This window comes from Diabrotica virgifera, chromosome 7, assembly GCF_917563875.1.
Source record: "Diabrotica virgifera virgifera chromosome 7, PGI_DIABVI_V3a".
Taxonomy (NCBI): domain Eukaryota; kingdom Metazoa; phylum Arthropoda; class Insecta; order Coleoptera; family Chrysomelidae; genus Diabrotica; species Diabrotica virgifera.
This window is the reverse complement of record NC_065449.1, coordinates 8,366,072-8,386,548: the sequence shown is the minus strand read 5'-3', so window position 1 is coordinate 8,386,548 and position 20,477 is coordinate 8,366,072. Positions and strand designations below refer to the sequence as shown.

At 31.6% G+C, this 20,477-nt stretch overlaps 1 protein-coding gene across 1 annotated transcript in view; it reads right to left on the bottom strand.

Moving 5' to 3' along the window:
• Positions 1-3,738: 3,738 nt before the first annotated feature.
• LOC114339896 (SAFB-like transcription modulator) overlaps positions 3,739-20,477 on the bottom strand; it is a 117,310-nt gene continuing 100,571 nt past the window's right edge. The window contains exons 2-3 of the mRNA XM_028290591.2: positions 6,397-6,541; positions 3,739-6,332 (exon numbers count right to left, since the gene is read on the bottom strand). Coding sequence (XP_028146392.1) covers positions 5,011-6,332; positions 6,397-6,526 — 1,452 coding nt within the window. The 5' untranslated portion in view covers positions 6,527-6,541 and the 3' untranslated portion in view covers positions 3,739-5,010. The remainder of the gene's footprint in view (positions 6,333-6,396; positions 6,542-20,477) is intronic.

The window sequence follows — 20,477 nt, the reverse complement described above, 5'->3', positions numbered from 1 at the left end:
ACCGGGAAATACGAATTTTATTTACTTTTATTATATTTAGTACAATTTGTATCCCAATTCTATAATTCTGGTGATTCTTTTAAATCCCCTATTGTTAAGAGAATTTACACCTTTAACCATAGTTTTACGATTTTCTAACGGAAATTTGTGGTAAAAGAGAACAACGCCTTTTCAAATGAAATACGGATTGAGAGGGGCGTCAGACAGGGCTGTGTCCTGTCTCCTACTTTGTTCAATTTGTATTCAGAGGAAATAATCCAGGAAGCACTAGAAGACCTAACCACGGGAATAAAAGTAAATGGTCGACCAATCAATAATATACGGTTTGCCGACGACACTATTTTATTAGCCGAATATCTTGAGGATTTACAACAAATGGTTGACAGAGTGGTAGAAGTCAGCCAAGAAAACGGACTGTCCCTAAACACAAAAAAGACACAATTTATGGTAATCACAAAAGTTCAACAGCGCCAAGAAAGCATAACAATACATGGAGAACAAATTAAAAAGGTTGAAAAATATAAATATTTGGGTACAATAATTAATGAAACTAATGAGTACACAGAAGAGATTAAAGCAAGAATAGGACAGGCAAGAAATGCTTTCAACAAACTAAAAAAAGTACTCTGTAGCAGGGACATTACAATTTCTTTAAAGATAAGACTTCTGAGATGCTACGTGTTCTCCGTATTATTCTATGGGTTGGAGGCTTGGACATTAAAGAAGGATGTTTCGGACAGATTAGAAGCCTTCGAGTTATGGGCCTACAGAAGAATATTAAGAATAAGTTGGGTGGATAGAGTCACGAATATCGAGGTGTTGAGAAGAATGGGAAAAGATAAAGAGGTTTTAAATACAATTAAAGTCAGAAAACTGCAATATCTGGGACATGTTATGAGGGGCGAGCGTTATAACTTGTTACAATTGATAATGCAAGGAAGAATACAGGGTAGAAGGAGTCGCGGAAGAAGACGCATCTCCTGGTTAAACAATTTGAGAGCTTGGTTTAATTGCACTTCTGCTGATCTCTTTAGAGCAGCGGTATCGAAAGTGCGAATTGCCGTGATGGTTGCCAACCTTCTTAGAGGAGATGGCACATGAAGAAGAAGAAGAACGGAAATTGAAATATTCATGCTTTAGATCAGATCCCGTCTTTAAACGGCTTTAACACTTTGGAGGACATAATATGCGAAATTTTTAATGGAAATTTTGCAATTGATTTTGGTGCAGAATTTTCGGCTTTAACAAGTTATTTTAAATACGCCCCAATTACTTCTGTTGATGTTGGAAGGAGTTTTTCTAGTTATAAAAATATTTTATCTGATCAAAGAAAATGTTTCCTCGTAAAAAATTTGGAAAAACACATTGTAGTGAATTATAATCGAAGATATAATAGTGATATTGTTGTTTTATTTTAAATAGGTAACTATTGGTACCAGTATTTGAAAGATAATAAATAAGATTGCCACCCCCCTTTAAAAGAACCCCCTAGAATAGAATAGAACAGATAATTTGTGGTTTCTCGATATGCGCATTTTTTGAATTTTTGTGCATATCTTGCGCATATTTCGTAATTTTTTACTGCATATATATGCGCATATTTCATCAAAATTGATCGCATATAAATCCGCTCCCTAGTTATTATAGACCTATAGGAAGAAAACCTACCTGTTTCCTGCCTAGAGTTCGCGTCCGTTTTTTAATTATTAACAATTTAGTGCAAAAATCGCGATTTTTTCGATTTTTTGCATCCCATTTAAAAGCTAAACAGTTGACATAAAATTACAAAATTAATTTTTTTAGAACATTAAAAAACTTTTAAAATGCCGATTTTTGAAAGTTAAAAAGTTAATATGTTGCTACGCAAACTGCAAAATAAATGAAAATCGTTATTTGTTAATAAGTTTTACTAAAACTATCTTAGAATTTTAGTGTTTCACCCAAAGTTGTGTATTAAGGTACTTAACAAACCCTTAAAATTTGAGACCGACCCATTAATTAGTTTAAAAGTTATTCTAATTGTTTATCCCAGAGACCTCTATTTTGCAATAACATAAGACAGAAAATAATGAAGATAAGACAATTCTGCGGATGTCAAATGAAAGTAGAACAGTGATACTATCAAAATGTACTAAAAAAAGATAAAAAAATTATCTCATATAGTCAAAAATACTAATGCCAAATTTTTGAAATTTTGTAGTTTATAAACATTTCCAACAACTTTAAAAATATTGTCCGTAGAAAAATCATTTTACATATTCGAAAAGTTGGTATTTTACACGAATTTTTAAAAATGTTGTTCAGTTAGTGACTAGTCGTGGTAAGTGAAGGGGAGCTGGGAGCCGACAACTGCACGAGTTCAAAAACTAAAAAAGGCAACTTAAAACTAATATTATTTTCTATATCTCGGGATCTGCTGAATATATTTTGACCTTTCTTTTTTTAATTTGTATGTAAGTTTTCTGTACATTACAAATATGTAATTCGTCTATTTGCAATTTGACATTTATTAATTAATAAAAGTTTAATTTGTTTAAACAATTTTTGAAAAAATAATTTTTTCCGAAAAATCCATGTTTTTAATCAGACTATCATTATTAATCATACAAAAACTTAAGGTATACTTTAATAAATAAATTATCTTCAATAAATAATTATCTAATAAAAATACTTTATTTATTAAAGTGCACTTTAACTTTTTGTATGATCATTAATGATACTATGATTAAAAAAATAGATTTTTGTAAAAAATATTTTTTCAAGTATTGTTTAAACAAATTAGACTGATTATTAATTAATAAATTTATAAACAAATTGCATATTTGTAATGTACGTAGAAATTGCATACGAATTAAAAAAAAAGATGAAAATCGATTGAATTGATCCGGATACAGAAAATTGTATTAGTTTGAAATGCTTTTTCGGTATTTTAACTCGGTGGATTCGTAGGTTCTCCCTTGTAACCGTTTGAACTACAATTTTGAAAAATCGTAGAGGGTGCTGTGAAGATACAATGTTTATGAAAATTTTTTAACAAAAAATACAAATCTCATTATTTAAAATGGCATCAATGAAATTCCTTAATTATTATAAACAAATTAGCTGTGAATTAAAAAAAACACATGGCTAACTTTGTCCCTAATGAACCCAGGCTAAATTGTTTTATTTGAAAATTCATGTTAAAATACTAGCTTTTCGAATATATAAAGAGATTGTTCCTACGGACAATATCTGTAAAGTTATTCTAAATGTTTATAAACTACAAAATTTCAAAAATTTGGCATTAGGATTTTTCATTATACTGATTAATTTTTTTATCTTTTTTTAATACATTTTGATACTATCACTCTTCTACTTTCATTTGGCATACTCAGAATTGTCCTATCTTCATTATTTTCTGTCTTATGTTATTGCAAAATAAAGGTCTCTGGGAAAAACAAATAGAATAACTCTTAAACTAATTAATGGATCGGTCTCAAATTTTGAGGGTTTGTTAGTACCCCAATACACAACTTTGGGTGAAATACTAAAGTTCTAAGTTAGTTTTAGTAAAAGTTATTAACAAATAACGATTTTCACTTATTTTGCAGTTTGCGTAGCAACAAATTAACTTTTTAACTTTTAAACATCGGCATTTTAAAGGTTTTTCAATGTTCTAAAAAATTAAATTTTGTAATTTTATGTCCATTATTTAGCTTTTAAACGGGATGCAAAAAAACGAAAAAATCGAGATTTTTGCACTAAATTGTTAATAATTAAAAAACGGACGCGAACTCTAGGCAGGAAACAGGTAGGTTTTCTTTCTATAGGTCTATAATAACTAAAAAAGTAGTCAGCTACCTGGATCTTTGAGTATCCCGAGAAAATCCCTGGACTAAAGCGGAGTTAAACAACAATGCGTACTGTCCCCGACACTATTCCTAATTTATAATCATAAAGAAAGTAAGAAGTAAGCGATAAGAAACAGGCATTAGCTGTAACTTGCACAACCAGTTGGATGATTTGGAGTTTGCAGGCGACATATGCCTCTTAAACGAACATGGCAACCTATGCTGAAGAAGATCGACAAACTTACAAAATACTCTAATGTAATACATTTTAAGGTCCATAAAGAAAAATTAATCTTAAATAAAAACAACTGCCAAAAAACTAAAATTAGAACAAATGGAAGACAAATAGAGAGAGTAGATCACTTTACAAATCTGGGATCAATCCGGGAAAAAAGGTTAGTAGATCAGATGTAGAAAAAGGCACAACTCACAGGTATATAACTCATTAAAGAAAATCTGAAACATACGTCATATATCAAAAATAACGAAAATTAAAATATTTAACAGTTGTGTTCAGAGTATGCCCAGAATATTGGAAACAGGAAGAAAAACTACCAAAAAATTACACACCTTTATAAATAAATCGGTGAGAAAAATTATAAAAATATACTGGCCTGATAACATAATAAACATAGAATAATAAACTCAGAACTAAATGAAGAATAATTAAAAGAAAGAAATGGAAATGTATTGGAAATACACCAAGGAAAGACCCAAATAATATAACCAGACCGACACTCGAATACCAACAAGAGAGAAGAAGAAGAAGAACACCGGATAATAGCTAAAGAAGAACTGTAACAAGATATCATGAAAGAATAATTGGCCTCGGATGTAGAGGTGAAACAGAGACAGAAGTAGAGAACAATGGAAACTTCGAAGGAATCAAAACTATCTACTTTGCGATTATGGTATTCAAGCTTATGTTGACTGAATGAAAAATATTAATATGTAAATATTTACTTAAGTTTTTTAAATATTTTACCTAACCCGAAGTTTTATTAAATCTATGTTTTGTAGGTTTTCTTAGCTTCGAATTATCCAAGTTCCGCTGAGTACCGTAAGCTTTTATATGAACAAATATTATTTAATACACCACTTGAATTATATGTCCAATACCACCTTAATTTTCCATTAACCATTCTCCTCTCAGCTATCGCTTGTCGAACTGTCCTGGAAACTAATACTGATAGTACGGGAAGTTATTGTTACCCCTCACAGGTAACGCATTCGCGTAAGGTTGCGAAGCTGAATACGCACCATAATCATAATTGTTGACTCTTCTTTGATCTACATTAGAAGGGTTGGCTCTTCTTTGATCTAGATTAGAAGTTTTAGGTCTTCTTTGATCTAGATTAGAAGTGTTGGCTCTTGGTCCAGGATGAATGGACTGCTGGAACGGAGTGGACTTCTCGTGACGATTGAAGCCAGTACCTGGAGGCTTCATTCCCCTAGAGAAATCTGGAGCTTCATTGGACGAGCTAGCGGCGCTATACCCAGACTGCTTACCTGATTCGTTGCGTAGATTAGGAGGTGGAGGTGTTTTACTCTTGTCGAAATCATGGAAATACCTAAACTTTTTTCCCTGCGGCTGTCCTCTGTGGGAAGTGGAATCTCTTCTGGAAGGTGATCTGGTTCTTTTGTAAGTGTTAACATTCTTCATATCGCTTAATTTATTAACCTCTTTACTTAACCTCTCCTTCAACTGTTTGGTTTCTTCTAGCTGTCTATTAAGGTCCAGCTTGAGCTTTTCTACGTCTACCATTTTCATTTTTATTGAATGCTCGAAGTTTTCCTGATCCAAAATTAGCTTTCTGCGTTTTTGGCGATTTTCATTCTCCATTTTTTCCATGTCACGTCTTAAATTTTGATATTTGGAATATATTGTGTCGTATTTTCTTCGTTCAGCTCTCAAATCAGATTTTAGACTACTATTTTTGTTATCCGCAATTTTTAGTTCCTGTTTTAGTTTCTTAATTTCTCGTTTTTGCTCTGCAATGACAGAATTGTCTGATGGATCTGAATTTTTATCAGTTTTAATTATTTCTGATGTATGTTTTCCATTATTTCCCTTATTAGATGTTTCTGCAGCAACCTTTATGTCTTGCTTTACCAAATCTTTATTATCTTCTTTCTTTTTTGCGTGAGTCTCAGCTTGTTGTATGCACGGCTTGGTTGAGGAAAGAAGGATCTTTTCTCCATTAAGCACAGTGTTATTTAGCTTTTCGATACATTTTGCAACCTTCTCTGCATCTTTCAAAGTAACATAAGCAAAATAGTTGCTGTTATTGGTTAGAATTTTCACGCCCTGTACTTTTGTGATCTTGCCAAAAAGTTCCCTTACATCAACAGCTTTAACGTCCCGGTTAAGGTTAGACACCCAGATGGATTCTTTGGCCTCTTGAACGTTCTGTTCTTTATTGCAATCCGATCCATTAACTTTGGTGATCTTGATCTCCTCTCCTGCTTCGGACTCAACTGGAATAGTTAGCTTGGTTGAATCTACAAACAGAAATAAAATACGTTTGATTTGTTTACTAGATTTTCACCAAGTTTTCATTCCTACCGGAAGTACTGCTTTCGGACTGAATACTATCATCAAGTTTGAATTTGATCGTCAGGTCTGGATCATCCTCAGCTCCTCGAGTCTCGACTTCGTTTTGGGTAGTAGGATCATCAGGAATTAGAGAGGACATTTTAAACTTGTGCTCCTGAATAAAAAACGAAAATAAGAAAAATCGAAAAAAAATATTTCAAAAAATAAAAAAATAATAATAAAATAAACGAAAATAAAGCGAACTCTACACGTTCACAAACGGTTTTATAAAAGAATCATGGAATTTTTTTATCAATTTATTGCAACTTTTTTATGCACAAGTGTAGAATATTAAAATCTTCCAGTATGTGTAAATGTTAGCAACTGTTTTTCTGGTTCAATAAACGACACTATCATTCATTCTCGTAGATTTTAGATCACATATTATGGTATTCTTCGTAAAACTTCGCCTCTTTTGCCTTCAAGGTTACCCCAGTATTAATTGTAATAGATTAATAGATCATATTTATAACAATAACAATACGTCTTTATTCTTTATTTACGTCTCCAAAATACATGAAATAAATAAGCTTAAAGAGTAACACGAAAGTAAAACGTAATGTTATCAGAATTTTTATCTAAATATGTAATTTTTCGAAGTAATGAATATATTCCACTCTTTTGCTTATAGATACAGCATGTTGAATATCGCTACCTTCGATTCGCTTGAGCAGCACAGTGAGAAACGTTCAACAACGTTCCCCTTCTCTTTTGTAGTTTACTCCGCGATTCAAAAATATATTCCCGTGTGCATTACTTTACAATTTGACAGACAAGCAAGAAAACAAACACGAAGTTGTCAAAATTTTAAACGCGTCTTTCTCAAAACTGCTTTTTGAAAGGCGGTGGACACCGTAACTCAAAAACTACTTGACCAATCTAACTGAAATTTTGTATAGATTTTCTTCAGATATTTATTGAGGTAACGCTGTCGATATACATTTGACTTTATGCTTATTTTTGTTTAACAATAATCAATATGTTGATTTCGCCATTTTGTTACAAAGAGTTTCGTTTTTTTTATTTCCGATTGATACTCAAATATCTTTCAAAATAAAAAAAACTCGATACCGTTACCTCGAGAAATATATAAGCTTGTTAAATGTTAAATTTTTTATTTCACATGATCCAGTGTCGAGTTCTGATGTCCACTGCAAAATCCATTTTTTTTAAGCGTCGGTAAAAATTTGCCACCGTTGACTTATTTCCAATATTTTTCTTTGAATTTTTTTTTGAATATTCTTCAAATTGTTCTTAATATTCCGATGACCAATCTTTTTTTGTTACACGGATGACCAACGGGGGTCAAAAATGACCCCCGTCAAAAATGACAATTGACAAAAAAATTAAGTTGTTTTAAGAAATAAAATAATATTATTCGTCCGCTATAACTTTTCCCATGCGACACGATTCATTTTCAAACAAATTAAGTCAAAACATAAAGTGAAACGAACGTCAATGCGTATTAGTGATGTAACGAATGTCATTTTTTAACATTCGCGAATACGAATGCGAATGCTAATATCTGCTACTGACATTCGCGAATGCGGATGCGAATGCGAATGTCCAGTTTTTTTTAATTTGTTTTTATTTTTGTAATGCTTCCTAAATTTTTAATGAAAAGTTAATTGATATTTAGTGTAAATCAATCTGAATCTTAAGCTTTATTACATAATACCAAATAATAAAAAAAAAGTGAAGGCTGATAATGTGATTATACAAGGTTAAGTTCTATCTATCTATTGCCCTTCATTTATCCAAAGTTGAACGTAGGCCTCCCCCTTACTTTTCCACTCTTCTCGGTTCAGTGCTAATGCTGTCGATCTGGTCGCTGCGTATCTCTTTAGGTCATTCGACCATCTCGTCTGTGGTCTGCCCCTTCCTCTTTTGTAGTCCCAATATCTCCAGTGAGTTATCGCTTCATTCCATCTTCCGTCTCTTTGTCTGCTGTTGTGTCCTGCATATTTCCATTTGAGAGTAGCTGCATGTTTGAGGTCAAGTTACCTTTTCTTAATAAAAAAAGATGAGAAGTGAATAGATTTTGATTTTATTAACCTAATATTATCTTAAAATTATTTTTTTCTGGTTTTCATATTCGCAAAACATTCGCACAAATTTCGCGAATGCGGATACGAATGCGAATATGCAAAAATATGCGAATATTCGCGAATACGAATACGAATATTCGTTACATCACTAATGCGTATATACATTTTGTGCAGTTAAATCCACGAGTCTTTACCCGTGCGTCATCATTTAAATTATACGAAATAAGTCGATGATAAGTCAGAAATTGAAATTTACTAAACGCAACAGCAAGTGACAGTAAGTACCTACTGTCCCTATTACAGGTTAACATTTGAATTATCAAATATGTGTTTTATTTGTTATTTATTAATGTTATTTAATATGCTTAATCAAAATTTAACCCTCACGCACAAGTTGTAGTTTGACTAACAACTTCAGTGAGAAATTGGGTTTATTTTTTATGTATTAGTTGCAACAAATAAACTCTATTATTATTATTATTATTATTTCTCCAAGTATTAATGACGCACGGGTAAAGACTCGTGGACTCAACTGTATACTATATACTACACACATCGGCGTACGTTTCACTTTATGTTTTGACTTAATTTGTTTGAACATGTAATAGTAAAACATAATTTAATTACAACTGAACAAAAACAGGAATCATCATTCTGAACATAGAACATAGAACTAAAGAAATTTTAAAATATAGACTAATTTACGTCGCCACATGTTTAACAAACAATTTTTTTCAATATTGGAATGTTTGTTACAAAAAATTCCACATAATAGACGGTATTTACTTAATGCAAAATTGGAACATGGAAGGCCAAGGGAGTTCTTGGACCCCAAATTCAGAAAATATTTTTTTTCGTGAAACATAGGGAATTTTTTTATTACAAAATATGAGGGTATCTGGAATGATATTAAAGTCAAATAAATAAATAATTAGTTTAAAATTTACAATATTTCTGAATTTATTAAATAAAAATATACATTGGGGTCAAAATTTACACCCCTTGGTAATCCGAAGGTTAAAAAATGCTTGCAATGTTAATTTCAAACCATACCCCTCCCTTTATCATTATTGTTTTTGGTTTGATTTGGATTTGTACTTTAATTATTATCTTATGGCAATATTTGAGATATTTTTTGAGATACATCTTTTTATTTTTCTACATTTTACTTTAGATAAAATATCTAGCAACGACAAAAACCTTTTCAAATCTTCCCAAAGAAGCCCCGTTTCTAAAACTTTATAAATACATTCCGATCAGAATGGGAAAAAGCTTATCAACTACCCTAGTACCTGACTGCGGGATTATCCAAATTAAGCGAGTAATCTGGTGTTCCAATTATCAGCTTAGCAAACTTGTTTCGTATGAGAATTCAAAATCAAATCGGGACCGAGCATTATAAAGATATAACCGAGTATTATATAAAGATAGAGCTCTGCTGCCACCACTGATGGTCTTGTTGGCAACGAAAATTAAATTTTAAAGTAAATAGCAACGGGTTTAGATGAAATTTAATGAATTTTAATGGCATATTTGTGTGGAAGTAAGTCTTAAGCTAATATTGTTAAAATGATGGGATTGGTTTTACGAATGGTATGAGTATGCACCATAATAAGCCACTACAGAAAAGATTACGGACACTAGTTTTATAATATTCAAATAAATGAATGGGAAAAAAAACTATTATTGAAGTGTTTAAACATGTGTACTTCCTAGCTGAACGCTTTTGGCTTACAAAGCTATCTTCAGATATGGTTAAAACTATAAAGTTTTTTTAAATAAATTAATTGGCACAGAAAGAAGACTGTATGTTATTTATTTAATCCAAAATATATTTTACTACTGCCAAATTAATTCAATTAAAAAAAATTTTGGACACCCTGTATAAATAACTATATTAATGTACACTCACCGGCACGAAAAACGGGTACCCCAAAAACTGGGTCATTTTTAATGTCTCGTATCTCCTAAAACTGTTGTCAGATTTAAGTAATTTTTTCAACATGTTATAGCCCTATTCTTCAACAATATCGCTGTAATAATATTGTTGTTAGACAGGTAAATTTTAATTGTATACCGGGTATACCAATCAAACTGAGTTTTTTTCTCAATTTTCACAACACTCTGTGGAATAATCTAGAATTTATAAAATATTGAAATTAAAACGCAACCATATCCCCGGGTTTTCTTAACATTCCGTTTTTTTATTTATTCGCTTATGTTGAATAATAAAAAAATTAGGGACTTTAACAACTAGCCATGTTCTTTATCAATACAAGGTGTTTCTAAATAAATGTGACAAACTTTAAGGGGCAATTCTGCATAAAAAATAATGACCGTTTGCTTGATAAACCTATGTCCGCAAATGTTTCGTTTCCGAGATACGGGATGTTGAAATTTTTCTTACAAACTAACGATTTATTTATTGCTCTAAAACTTGTTCAGATATGCAAATGAAATTTGGTGGGATTTAAGAGATAGTTATTGAGCATTTTTTGACATACAATTAAAAAATTTATATTCACCATTGGCGTGCATGCGGGTAATATGATCGGGTAATATGACCCGTATGCACGCCAATAATGAATATAAAATTTTTAGTTGTATGTCAAAAAATGCGCAATAACTACCTCTTAAAACCCACCAAATTTCATTTGCATATCTCAACAGGTTTTAGAGCAATAAATAAATCGTTAGTTTGTAAGAAGAAATTCAACATCCCGTATCTCAGAAGCATTTGCGGACATAGGTTCATCAAGCAAACGGTCATTATTTTTAATGCCGAATTACCCCGTTTAAAGTTTGTCGCACTTATTTAGAAACAACCTGTATTGATAAAGAACATGGCTAGTTGTTAAAATCCCTAACTTTTTTTATTATCCAACATAAGCCAATAAATAAAAAACAGAATGTTATGAAAACCTGGCGCTATATTTGGGTTTTAATTTCAATATTTTATAAAGGCTAGAATATTCCACAGGGTGTTTATTATCATTAAACATAAAAGTGGATTTCGGCTAAGTGAATAATTAAGATATAATATGGTGTTTTCTACAGTAGATATGGTCGAATAATTGCATTGCTACAAGACGGAAAAAGTCAAGTTTATGTATCCGAAACTTTAGGTATTCCGAGAACTATAGCACGGAGAGCTTTCCATCGCTTTATAGAGACTGTACATACTCACGTCGACCTGGTTCCGGTCGTAGACGAGTTACCTCGCAAAGAGATGATCGTTTGATTGTGATGAAACTTTTAAAAAACCGCCATTCCACTACAATTTCTGCAAGAAACCGTCTGCAGAAGTTCCGCAATATGAATATAAGTGAGAGAACGGTTAGAAGACGCCTCAATGAAAGATTACTAATGGCAATAAGGCCGGCTATGGTTTCCAAATTACAACCTAGACACTGTAAGAACCGATTAAATTTTGCTCGACAACATCAACACTGGGATATACAGGATTGGAGCCGAATTTTCTTTACTGATGAATCGCGGTTCTGTTTGAAGTCTGGCGATGGCAGAGAGAGAGAGAGTTTGGAGACGAAGAAATGAAAGATATGCTCAAGCTTGAATGTCCCAGGGAAGAAAGTTTAGCGATGGTGGTGTCATGGTTTAGGCTGGAATCTCATTTGAAGCTCGAACTGAACTTATTTTCATCAATGGCCCCCTGAATGCTCACCTCTATATAAAGGATGTTTTGGCATAAACAATAGTTCCATTTGGTCCATTTATTGAGGATAATTTCGTCTTTATGCATGACAATGCGTGGCCGCAGACTGCAAGAATCGTGACAAATTACTTGGGGGAAGTAGGAATAATGAATACTCTAGAATGGCCAGCGTGTAGCCTTGATCTGAATATCATCGAACATATTTAAGATGAAAGGCGACGATAATGAACTACCAACACCTGAAGTTACGACAAACGAACAAATAAACATCGAGGAGGGAGAGGTAAAGGAAGCATTAAGCAAATTAAAAAAATAGAAAATCTCCAGGAGAGGACAGAATATCGAACGAACTCCTAGAGTACGGAGGACAAGATCTGACTAAACAACTATTAAAACTAATACAAAAAATAATAGAACAAAACAGAATACCACAAGAATGGAGATCAAGATAATACCTCTCTTCAAAAAAGTAGACAAATCAGACCCGGAGAATTACAGAGGGATTAACTTATTAAACACAACATTAAAATTAACAACAAAAGTGATAACAACAAATTGAATGAAATTGTAACATTAGCAGAAGAACAACAAGTTTTAGGTCGGGAAGGTCATGCACTGACGCTATATTTATGATGAGGCAAGTTCAAGAGAAATCGTTGGAATACAACAAACCGGCACATTTATGTTTCGTGAACCTTAAGAAAGCATTTGACAGGGTCACATTAAAGGACGTTATCCACTTGTTATACTCGAGAGAGGTACCTCTGGGAATAATTAAAACGATAGAAAACATCTACCAGAACAACACAATAAAAGTAAAAGTGGAAGATGAACTAACTGACCCAATTGAAGCCGGCAATGGGATAAGACAGGGAGATTCCTTGAGTCCTTTATTGTTCAACCTGATCATGGACGAAATAATAAAAAAAGTAAGAACTAAAAAGGATACCAAATGGGAGAAAATTAACTTAAAATAATCTGCTATGCGGACGATGCAATACTAATCTCTCAAAGTGAAGATGATTTACAACGTATGCTGCACCAATTCAACATAATCGCCAGAAAATTTAACATGTTAATTTCCTCAAAAAAGACAAAATGCATGGTTATAACAGCAGATCTAATAAGATGTAAACTGAAGCTGGAAGGTCAGATTGTCAGATAATAGAACAAGTGATGGAGTTTAAATACCTAGGCATCACACTATTTAGCTACGGAAGGCTCGAAACAGAAGTGGAAGATCAAGTGAATAGAGCAAACAGAGCCGCAGGTTTCCTGAATGACACAATATGGAGAAATAAAAATATCGGAAAAGAAATGAAAGGCAGAATTTACAAAACAGGCATCATACCAATAATGACATAGGCGGCAGAAACATGACCCGACACAGAGAGGACAAAAAGATTGCTCGAAACAGCGGAGATGAAAACCCTCTCGAAAAATCGATGGTAAGACTCTATGGGACAGAGCTAGAAGTACAGACATACGACGGCGATGCACGGTGGATAACATTAATAACTGGTTAAGAAACAGAAGAATAGAATGGAATGACCACATAAGCCGAATGACAACAAATAGGAGAAATGTCAGGACAGCGAGAAACGATTCCACAATAGGAAGACGATCAGTGGGAAGACCACGAAAACGATGGAACGACAACTTACTAGAGGCATATTGAAAAAACAGACAGAGTCATGTCTATACAAAAAGAAGAAGAAGAAGATCTTTGATGTGAACTTCATCGTAGGGTTAGAAGTCAACCAGGCCAGCCAGAAAGTCTTGCCGAACTTCAAAACATGCTTCGTGAAGAATATGAACGTATTCCTCTAGTTTTAATTTAAATTTTGTTTCTTTCCTTTCCGAATCGTATGCAAACAGTTATTGATGTTTTAGAGCAGCATATGCTATTTTAGAAAATTTTGTTTAAGTTCACTTGTAATTTTTAATGTTTGTAATTTATTTCGATATTACACAAATTTCCTTTGTAGCCTTCTAATTAAATAAATTATGCTAAGGAATCAAGCAGTAGTGGGCATTTTTTGTTTTAAAAATGAAAGATGTTGAGTATACAATATGAAGCAGTGGTTAAAACTTTCAATGAATTTTTATTTTCGGAAAGGGCCTAGCCGGGTAAGATGGTGAAAAGTGCCCCCAACCCAATCTAAATTCCATATAGGCCACTTTTTAGCACATATAGAGGAACTCACTTTCTGAAATTTTTAGCCCCCTAGGTGGTCACGTGACCCCCCTAGAGCCTAATTAGGCTTTTTATGTTTTTATTTTTTATCTCAGCCGCATTAAGAGCTAGCCAAAAACTTTATTTAAAAAAGTTGTAAGTTTTAAAAAGATCTATATGAAATTTTTTTTTTTATTTTTTTGGCGGGAAATTCGAATTTTTAGAACAATTTTAAACTTTTAAATAAATCTGAAAAAAAAAAACAAAGACACTCGTTTTTACGAAAATTAATTATAATGTGTATTTTTGCACAATCTTTCACCCTGAATTTTTTCAGATTTTTAAAATTGGTGAAACGTACCTTTAAAAATAAAAAACCGCATTTTTTCGGTTTTTTTTTTCGTTTTTTTGATACAATTTTATACATATTTTTCAAAAAATTTAACACCGTCACTAGAATAGGTAAAAAACTGAAAAATAATTGGGATTTGCTTCATAAAAATTTTTTGTAACGCCATCCATTTTCAAGATACAGGGCGTTGAAGAAAACAAAATTTTACATATTTTTTACGATTTTGCCGAAACTACTGGCAACATTGTAATAAAACTTGGCGGGTTTTAAGAGGTAGTTATTGTGCATGTTTTGACATACAACTAAGGATTTAATATTCATCATTGGCGCGCATAGGGGTAATGGTCTGAACTTTTCAAAGAAAAAAAGATAGTACGCCACTGACATATTTCAAATTAACAATCATTTTTGAATTCCTCGTTCAATTTGCAATAAAAAATCTATCTTCTCATTTTTTCATACGACGCGCTGTTTTGCTGCAAAAAATAAAATATCTTAACGCTTCCAAAGTATTCGAATTAATTTTGATAATGGATATATGAGTTTATTATGTATGTAGATGTAGAAACTACTAGAAGTTCGAATACTTTGTAAGGGTTAAGATCTTTTATTTTTTTAATAAAAATGCCGCGTCGTATGAAAAAATAAGAAGATACATTTTTTGTCACAAATTGAACGAGAAATTAAAAAACGATTGTTAATTTGAAATATGTCAGTGGCGTACTATCTTTATTCTTTAAAAAGTTCAGACCATTACCCCTATGCGAGCCAATGATGAATATCAAATCATTAATTGTATGTCAAAATATGCACAATAACCAGCTCTTAAATCCCGCCAAGTTTTATTACAATGTTGCCAGTAGTTTCAGCAAAATCGTAAAAAATGTGTAAAATTTTGTTTTCTTCAACGCCCTGTATTTTGAAAATGGATGGCTTTACAAAAAATTTTTATTAAGCAAACCCCAATTATTTTTCAGTTTTTTACCTATTCTAGTAACAGTGTTACCTTTTTTGAAAAATATGTATAAAATTGTTTCAAAATACGAAAAAAAAACTGAAAAAATGCGGTTTTTTATTTTTAAAGGTACGTTTCACCAATTTTAAAAGTCTGAAAAAATTCAGGGTAAAAGATTGTGCAAAAATACACATTATAATTAATTTTTGTAAAAACGAGTGTCTTAGTTTTTTTTTCAGAGTCATTTAAAAGTTTAAAATTGTTCTAAAAATTCGAATTTCCCGCCAAAAAATTAAAAAAAAAATTTTTTCTTATAGATCTTTTTGGAACTTACAACTTTTTTTAATAAAGTTTTTGGCTAGCTCTTGATGCGCCTGAGATAAAAAATAAAAACATAAAAAGCCTAATTAGGCTCTAGGGGGGTCACGTGACCACTTAGGGAGCTAAAAATTTCAAAAAGTGAGTTCCTCTATATGTGCTAAAAATTGGCCTATATGGAATTTAAATCGAGCTGGGGGCACTTTTCACCATCTTACCCGGCTAGGCCCTTTATAGGGTGGTCAGTTTTTTTGCCGGTCAGTGTATAGGTATGCCAAAAAATAATATATAATTTAAAAATAAAAATCGGCCTGTTTCGGGATTTTTCCTTAAAGTTGCTGGTTTATGAAATGACGAATTTATTCCTTTAATGCCATACTGTATATCCATTATTTACAACACTCAAGTGCTATCTAAATGTCATATTCGAGTAAAATATTTAACTATTATTGACAAATTTAACATAGCACCAAAGAAAGAAATAGTCCTGTCGCCAGGGGGGGTACAACGGCCTCGTTAATTCAGATGGACTTACCCAAGTTTTTTTTATGTATTTTGACCCGTAGAACACGAATTTTTTGGGTAACAGTTGATCCGGATGTCGATAAGATTGTTATAGACCAAGAACTTGAGGAATCAAATAACAGCGATTTTTGGCAAAACAAAACAATATTTTGTATTTTTTGGGTCATTTTAAGCAAAAAATATTTCTAAAAGTTTTTTAGTAGGATGCACAGTTTTCGAGATAAACGCGGTTGAACTTTCAAAAAATCGAAAAACTGCAATTTTTAAACCCGAATAACTTTTGATTAAAAAGTAAAACAGCAATTCTGCTTAGCGCCTTTGAAAGTTCAAGTCAAATTATGTCGGTTTTGATTATTTGCATTGCTAAAAATTTATTGTGTTATTGTTAAACAAAGCTACAAACAACTAGTGCGTGAGTGATGTTTCTATGATTTCTCATTTAAAATCGAACGAGTAGGTAGAATAGGTACTAGTGCAATCAAGACTATTTCTACGTTACATGCGTTAAAACGCATGTAAAAGCACGGGAAACCCTACGTGTTTATAGCTTTGTTAAACAATAAAAAAATAAATTTTTACCAATGCAAATAATCAAAACCGATATAATTTGACTTAAACTTTCAAATGCGGTAAGCAGACTTGCTATTTTATTTTTTAATCAAAAGTTATTCGGGTTCAAAAATTGCAATTTTTCGATTTTTTTAAAGTTCAACCGCGTTTATCTCGAAAACTGTGCATCCTACGAAAAAACTTGTAGAAATATTTTTTACTTAAAATGGCCCAAAAAATACAAAATATTGTTTTGTTTTGCCAAAAATCGCTGTTATTTGATTCCTCAAGTTCTTGGTCTATAACAATCTTATCGACATCCGGATCAACTGTTACCCAAAAAATTCGTGTTCTACGGGTCAAAATACATAAAAAAAACTTGAGTAAGTCCATCTGAATTAACGAGGCCGTTGTACCCCCCCTGGCGACAGGACTAAAAACTCACACGGTTACGCCATAGAGATTTTCGTCACGTTTTTGTGCCAAATCCATTTACGAACTTGGTCAAAAGTTGTTTGAGATCCGACAGTCCAATCTGTCAAAAGTTAGGCGAGAAAAGTCACAGGGACGAAGGTGAGAGTATAAGTCGTTTACGTTGTTTTCAATAAAGGCAAATGTTTAAGCTATCTAATATTATAAGAAAGTAGATCAAAATATTACACTTTGTTTAAAAAATATTTATCTTGATATAAATATTTCCATCGGCTAATGGATTAATAATAATAATAATATACGTTTATTCAAATCAATAGATATTACAATAATTTACAATTTCAGTTTACTTACACTGAAATAAACGTAAAGAAAAGTCTTAAGGCACTATTACACTTTAGAAGACCAAAAATAATCATTTTTTTCAATAATTATTTTCTCAGAAATTTTATTAAAATGAACATAAAACCTTTTATATATTAATATCTAACTTTTAGAGAGTACGAAAAATATATCTTTTTTCATTTATGCACGTACACTAATATTGTAGAGGGCGAAAAAGTCAAGGCCTCGAAAAAGGATGGCTGACAGTTAATCTCAGGATTGGGATATCTGAAATAAAGAAATCGTACTGCATTTGGAAAAGGAAAGCTTCTTACGTGAGAATTTACCACAATTTGACCAAAAAATAAAAAATAAATATTTTTTAACCATGAAAAACTGAAACATGGGTGATTTTTTCACAAAATTTTTCAAATTTTCGTAAAATCTTTTTTTTGCGGAATTTTTCACTAATGGTGGTAAATTGTCACGTAAGGAACCCTCCTTTTTCAAATACCATAAGATTTTTTTGTTTCAGAGATCCCAATTTGGAGATTATCTGTCCGCAATTGGAACTACTTTTTTTCGAGGCCTCGACTTTGGCGCCCTCTACAATATTAGTCTACGTGCAAAAATAAATAAAAATATGTTTTTTGTATTCTCTAGGAATTAGATATTAATGTGTAAGAAGATTTATGTTCATTTTGAATAAAGGTTCTGAGAAAAAAAATCTTGAAAAATGCTTATTTTTGGTCTTCTAAAGTGTACTAGTACCTTAAGAGGGGGATTTACCTTGTAAATATCAGTATTTGAAACGCTTTCGTAGTCCCCCACTTTTAAAACTTATTTTTAACTTTAGGATGACGAAAAAAATATGTAATGTAGGTAAAAGCCCAATCTGTGTTCCTATGGAGAGATTTTTTAAAAATTTTATTTAGTTTTTTCTAAAAAAATTGGTAAAATGTCGGTTTTTTAACCATTTTTTTCAATTTTTTTAAGGAAACCTAAATAAAAATTTTAAAAACTCTCTCCACAGGAACACAGATTGGACTTTTACCTACATTACATAATTTTTTCGTGAGCCTAAAATCAAAAATAAGCTTTAAAATTGGGGGACTACGAACTCTTTGCAATCCAATATTTTGCTTCTATAAAGTGGCTCCGCCGATTGGAAAGTAAAGGAACTAATATTTTTTAAAGATAATAAACTCATTCACAGATGTTTGCATTTTACCGGGGAACGATGAAAAATACTTTTTAATTTTTGCCTTTATATCTATATATCTTTGGTACCTTCATAAGTAATTTTTGTGTTCTCTTTATATAAAATATTTTTATCGCTACGTATATTTGTATCTTATTTAGTTATTAAAATCTGACATTAGTTTTCAAGTAAAAATATTAGCAAATATTCTAATATATAAAAAAGAATTAGTAATTCAATGCAAAAAAGAAAATAATTATTAGGAATCACATTTTAATAAATCAAATTAACTAAAAACTAAAATTGTTGTTTTTCTGGTGTTGATTTCAAGATTATTTTTTTATTGCATTAAATTGGCAATAAAAATAGCTTCAAATGAGGAATCACACTTTGAATTTTGTAAGTAACTATTATTTTTCCCTGTAGAATAAAATATTTGCATCTATTAGGTTTAGTGTCTGACAGTGGTATTTTTGGAATCACACATCTGAAAATAATACAAACAATCAGCAGGTAGGTACCGAAGGTAATTATATCATTATCTTTCCTGTATTTGAGCAGTAGTGTCGTGTATTTTGTGTATTTTTCGGACTTATCTTTGTATTTTTGTATTTTCGAGTGTTATTTTGATATTTTTACGATGCCTCTTCGAAAAAGTGCCAAAAAACGATTATGGATGTCGTCTAAAAGAGTATCAACTCGATCCCTAAATCGCAAGCGTCAGAAGATATTGAGAGTAAGTAAGAAAAAAGAAAGTAGTGAATAAATTCATATATTACTCAGGTTGTTTCATAAAGAGTTGACTAACTTTAGAGCTATTAGCAAAAGTGTGAAATAAATTCATTATTTTCTAAACTATAAATATTTTCGGGAAACATTATATACCTATAACAATTTAGTAGATAATTGAAATACCCTTCAAACGAGGTAAAGTAATCTTCTTCGCAACTGTGCCAGGAAACGTAATTTTAAGAATTGAAATCAACCTGTTTCAGGTTTTTTGAAAATATCTTCAGTTTATGAAATAATGAAGTTATTCCACACTTTCAGGTCACACTGCATATAACAGTGGTGACAATGGATATCTATAGTATTTTTACTACAAAAACGTTATTACGTAGGTCAAAATTTTTGACGTAAGAGAACTGTCAAAACATTAGAATGTGACTTTTCATTATTGCCATGTTTATAATAAACATGACAATAATGAAAGTCACATTCTAATGTTTTGACAGTTCTCTTACGTCAAAAATTTTGACCTACGTAATAACGTTTTTGTAGTAAAAATACTATAGTGAGATATTTCAGATTTTATTGGTTTTCGAAGGGACTATTTTAATTAATATAAGTAATTATTAATAATCACAGTTGAATTGCTTATTTATTGCAAAATTTAAAGGAAACCCAAAGTTTTTTTATTAGACAAAAAGTAATTGGTAGGTACAATACATTCATTTAATTTTTTCTTGTAGTTTTAAAAATAGAAATTATACCCAGG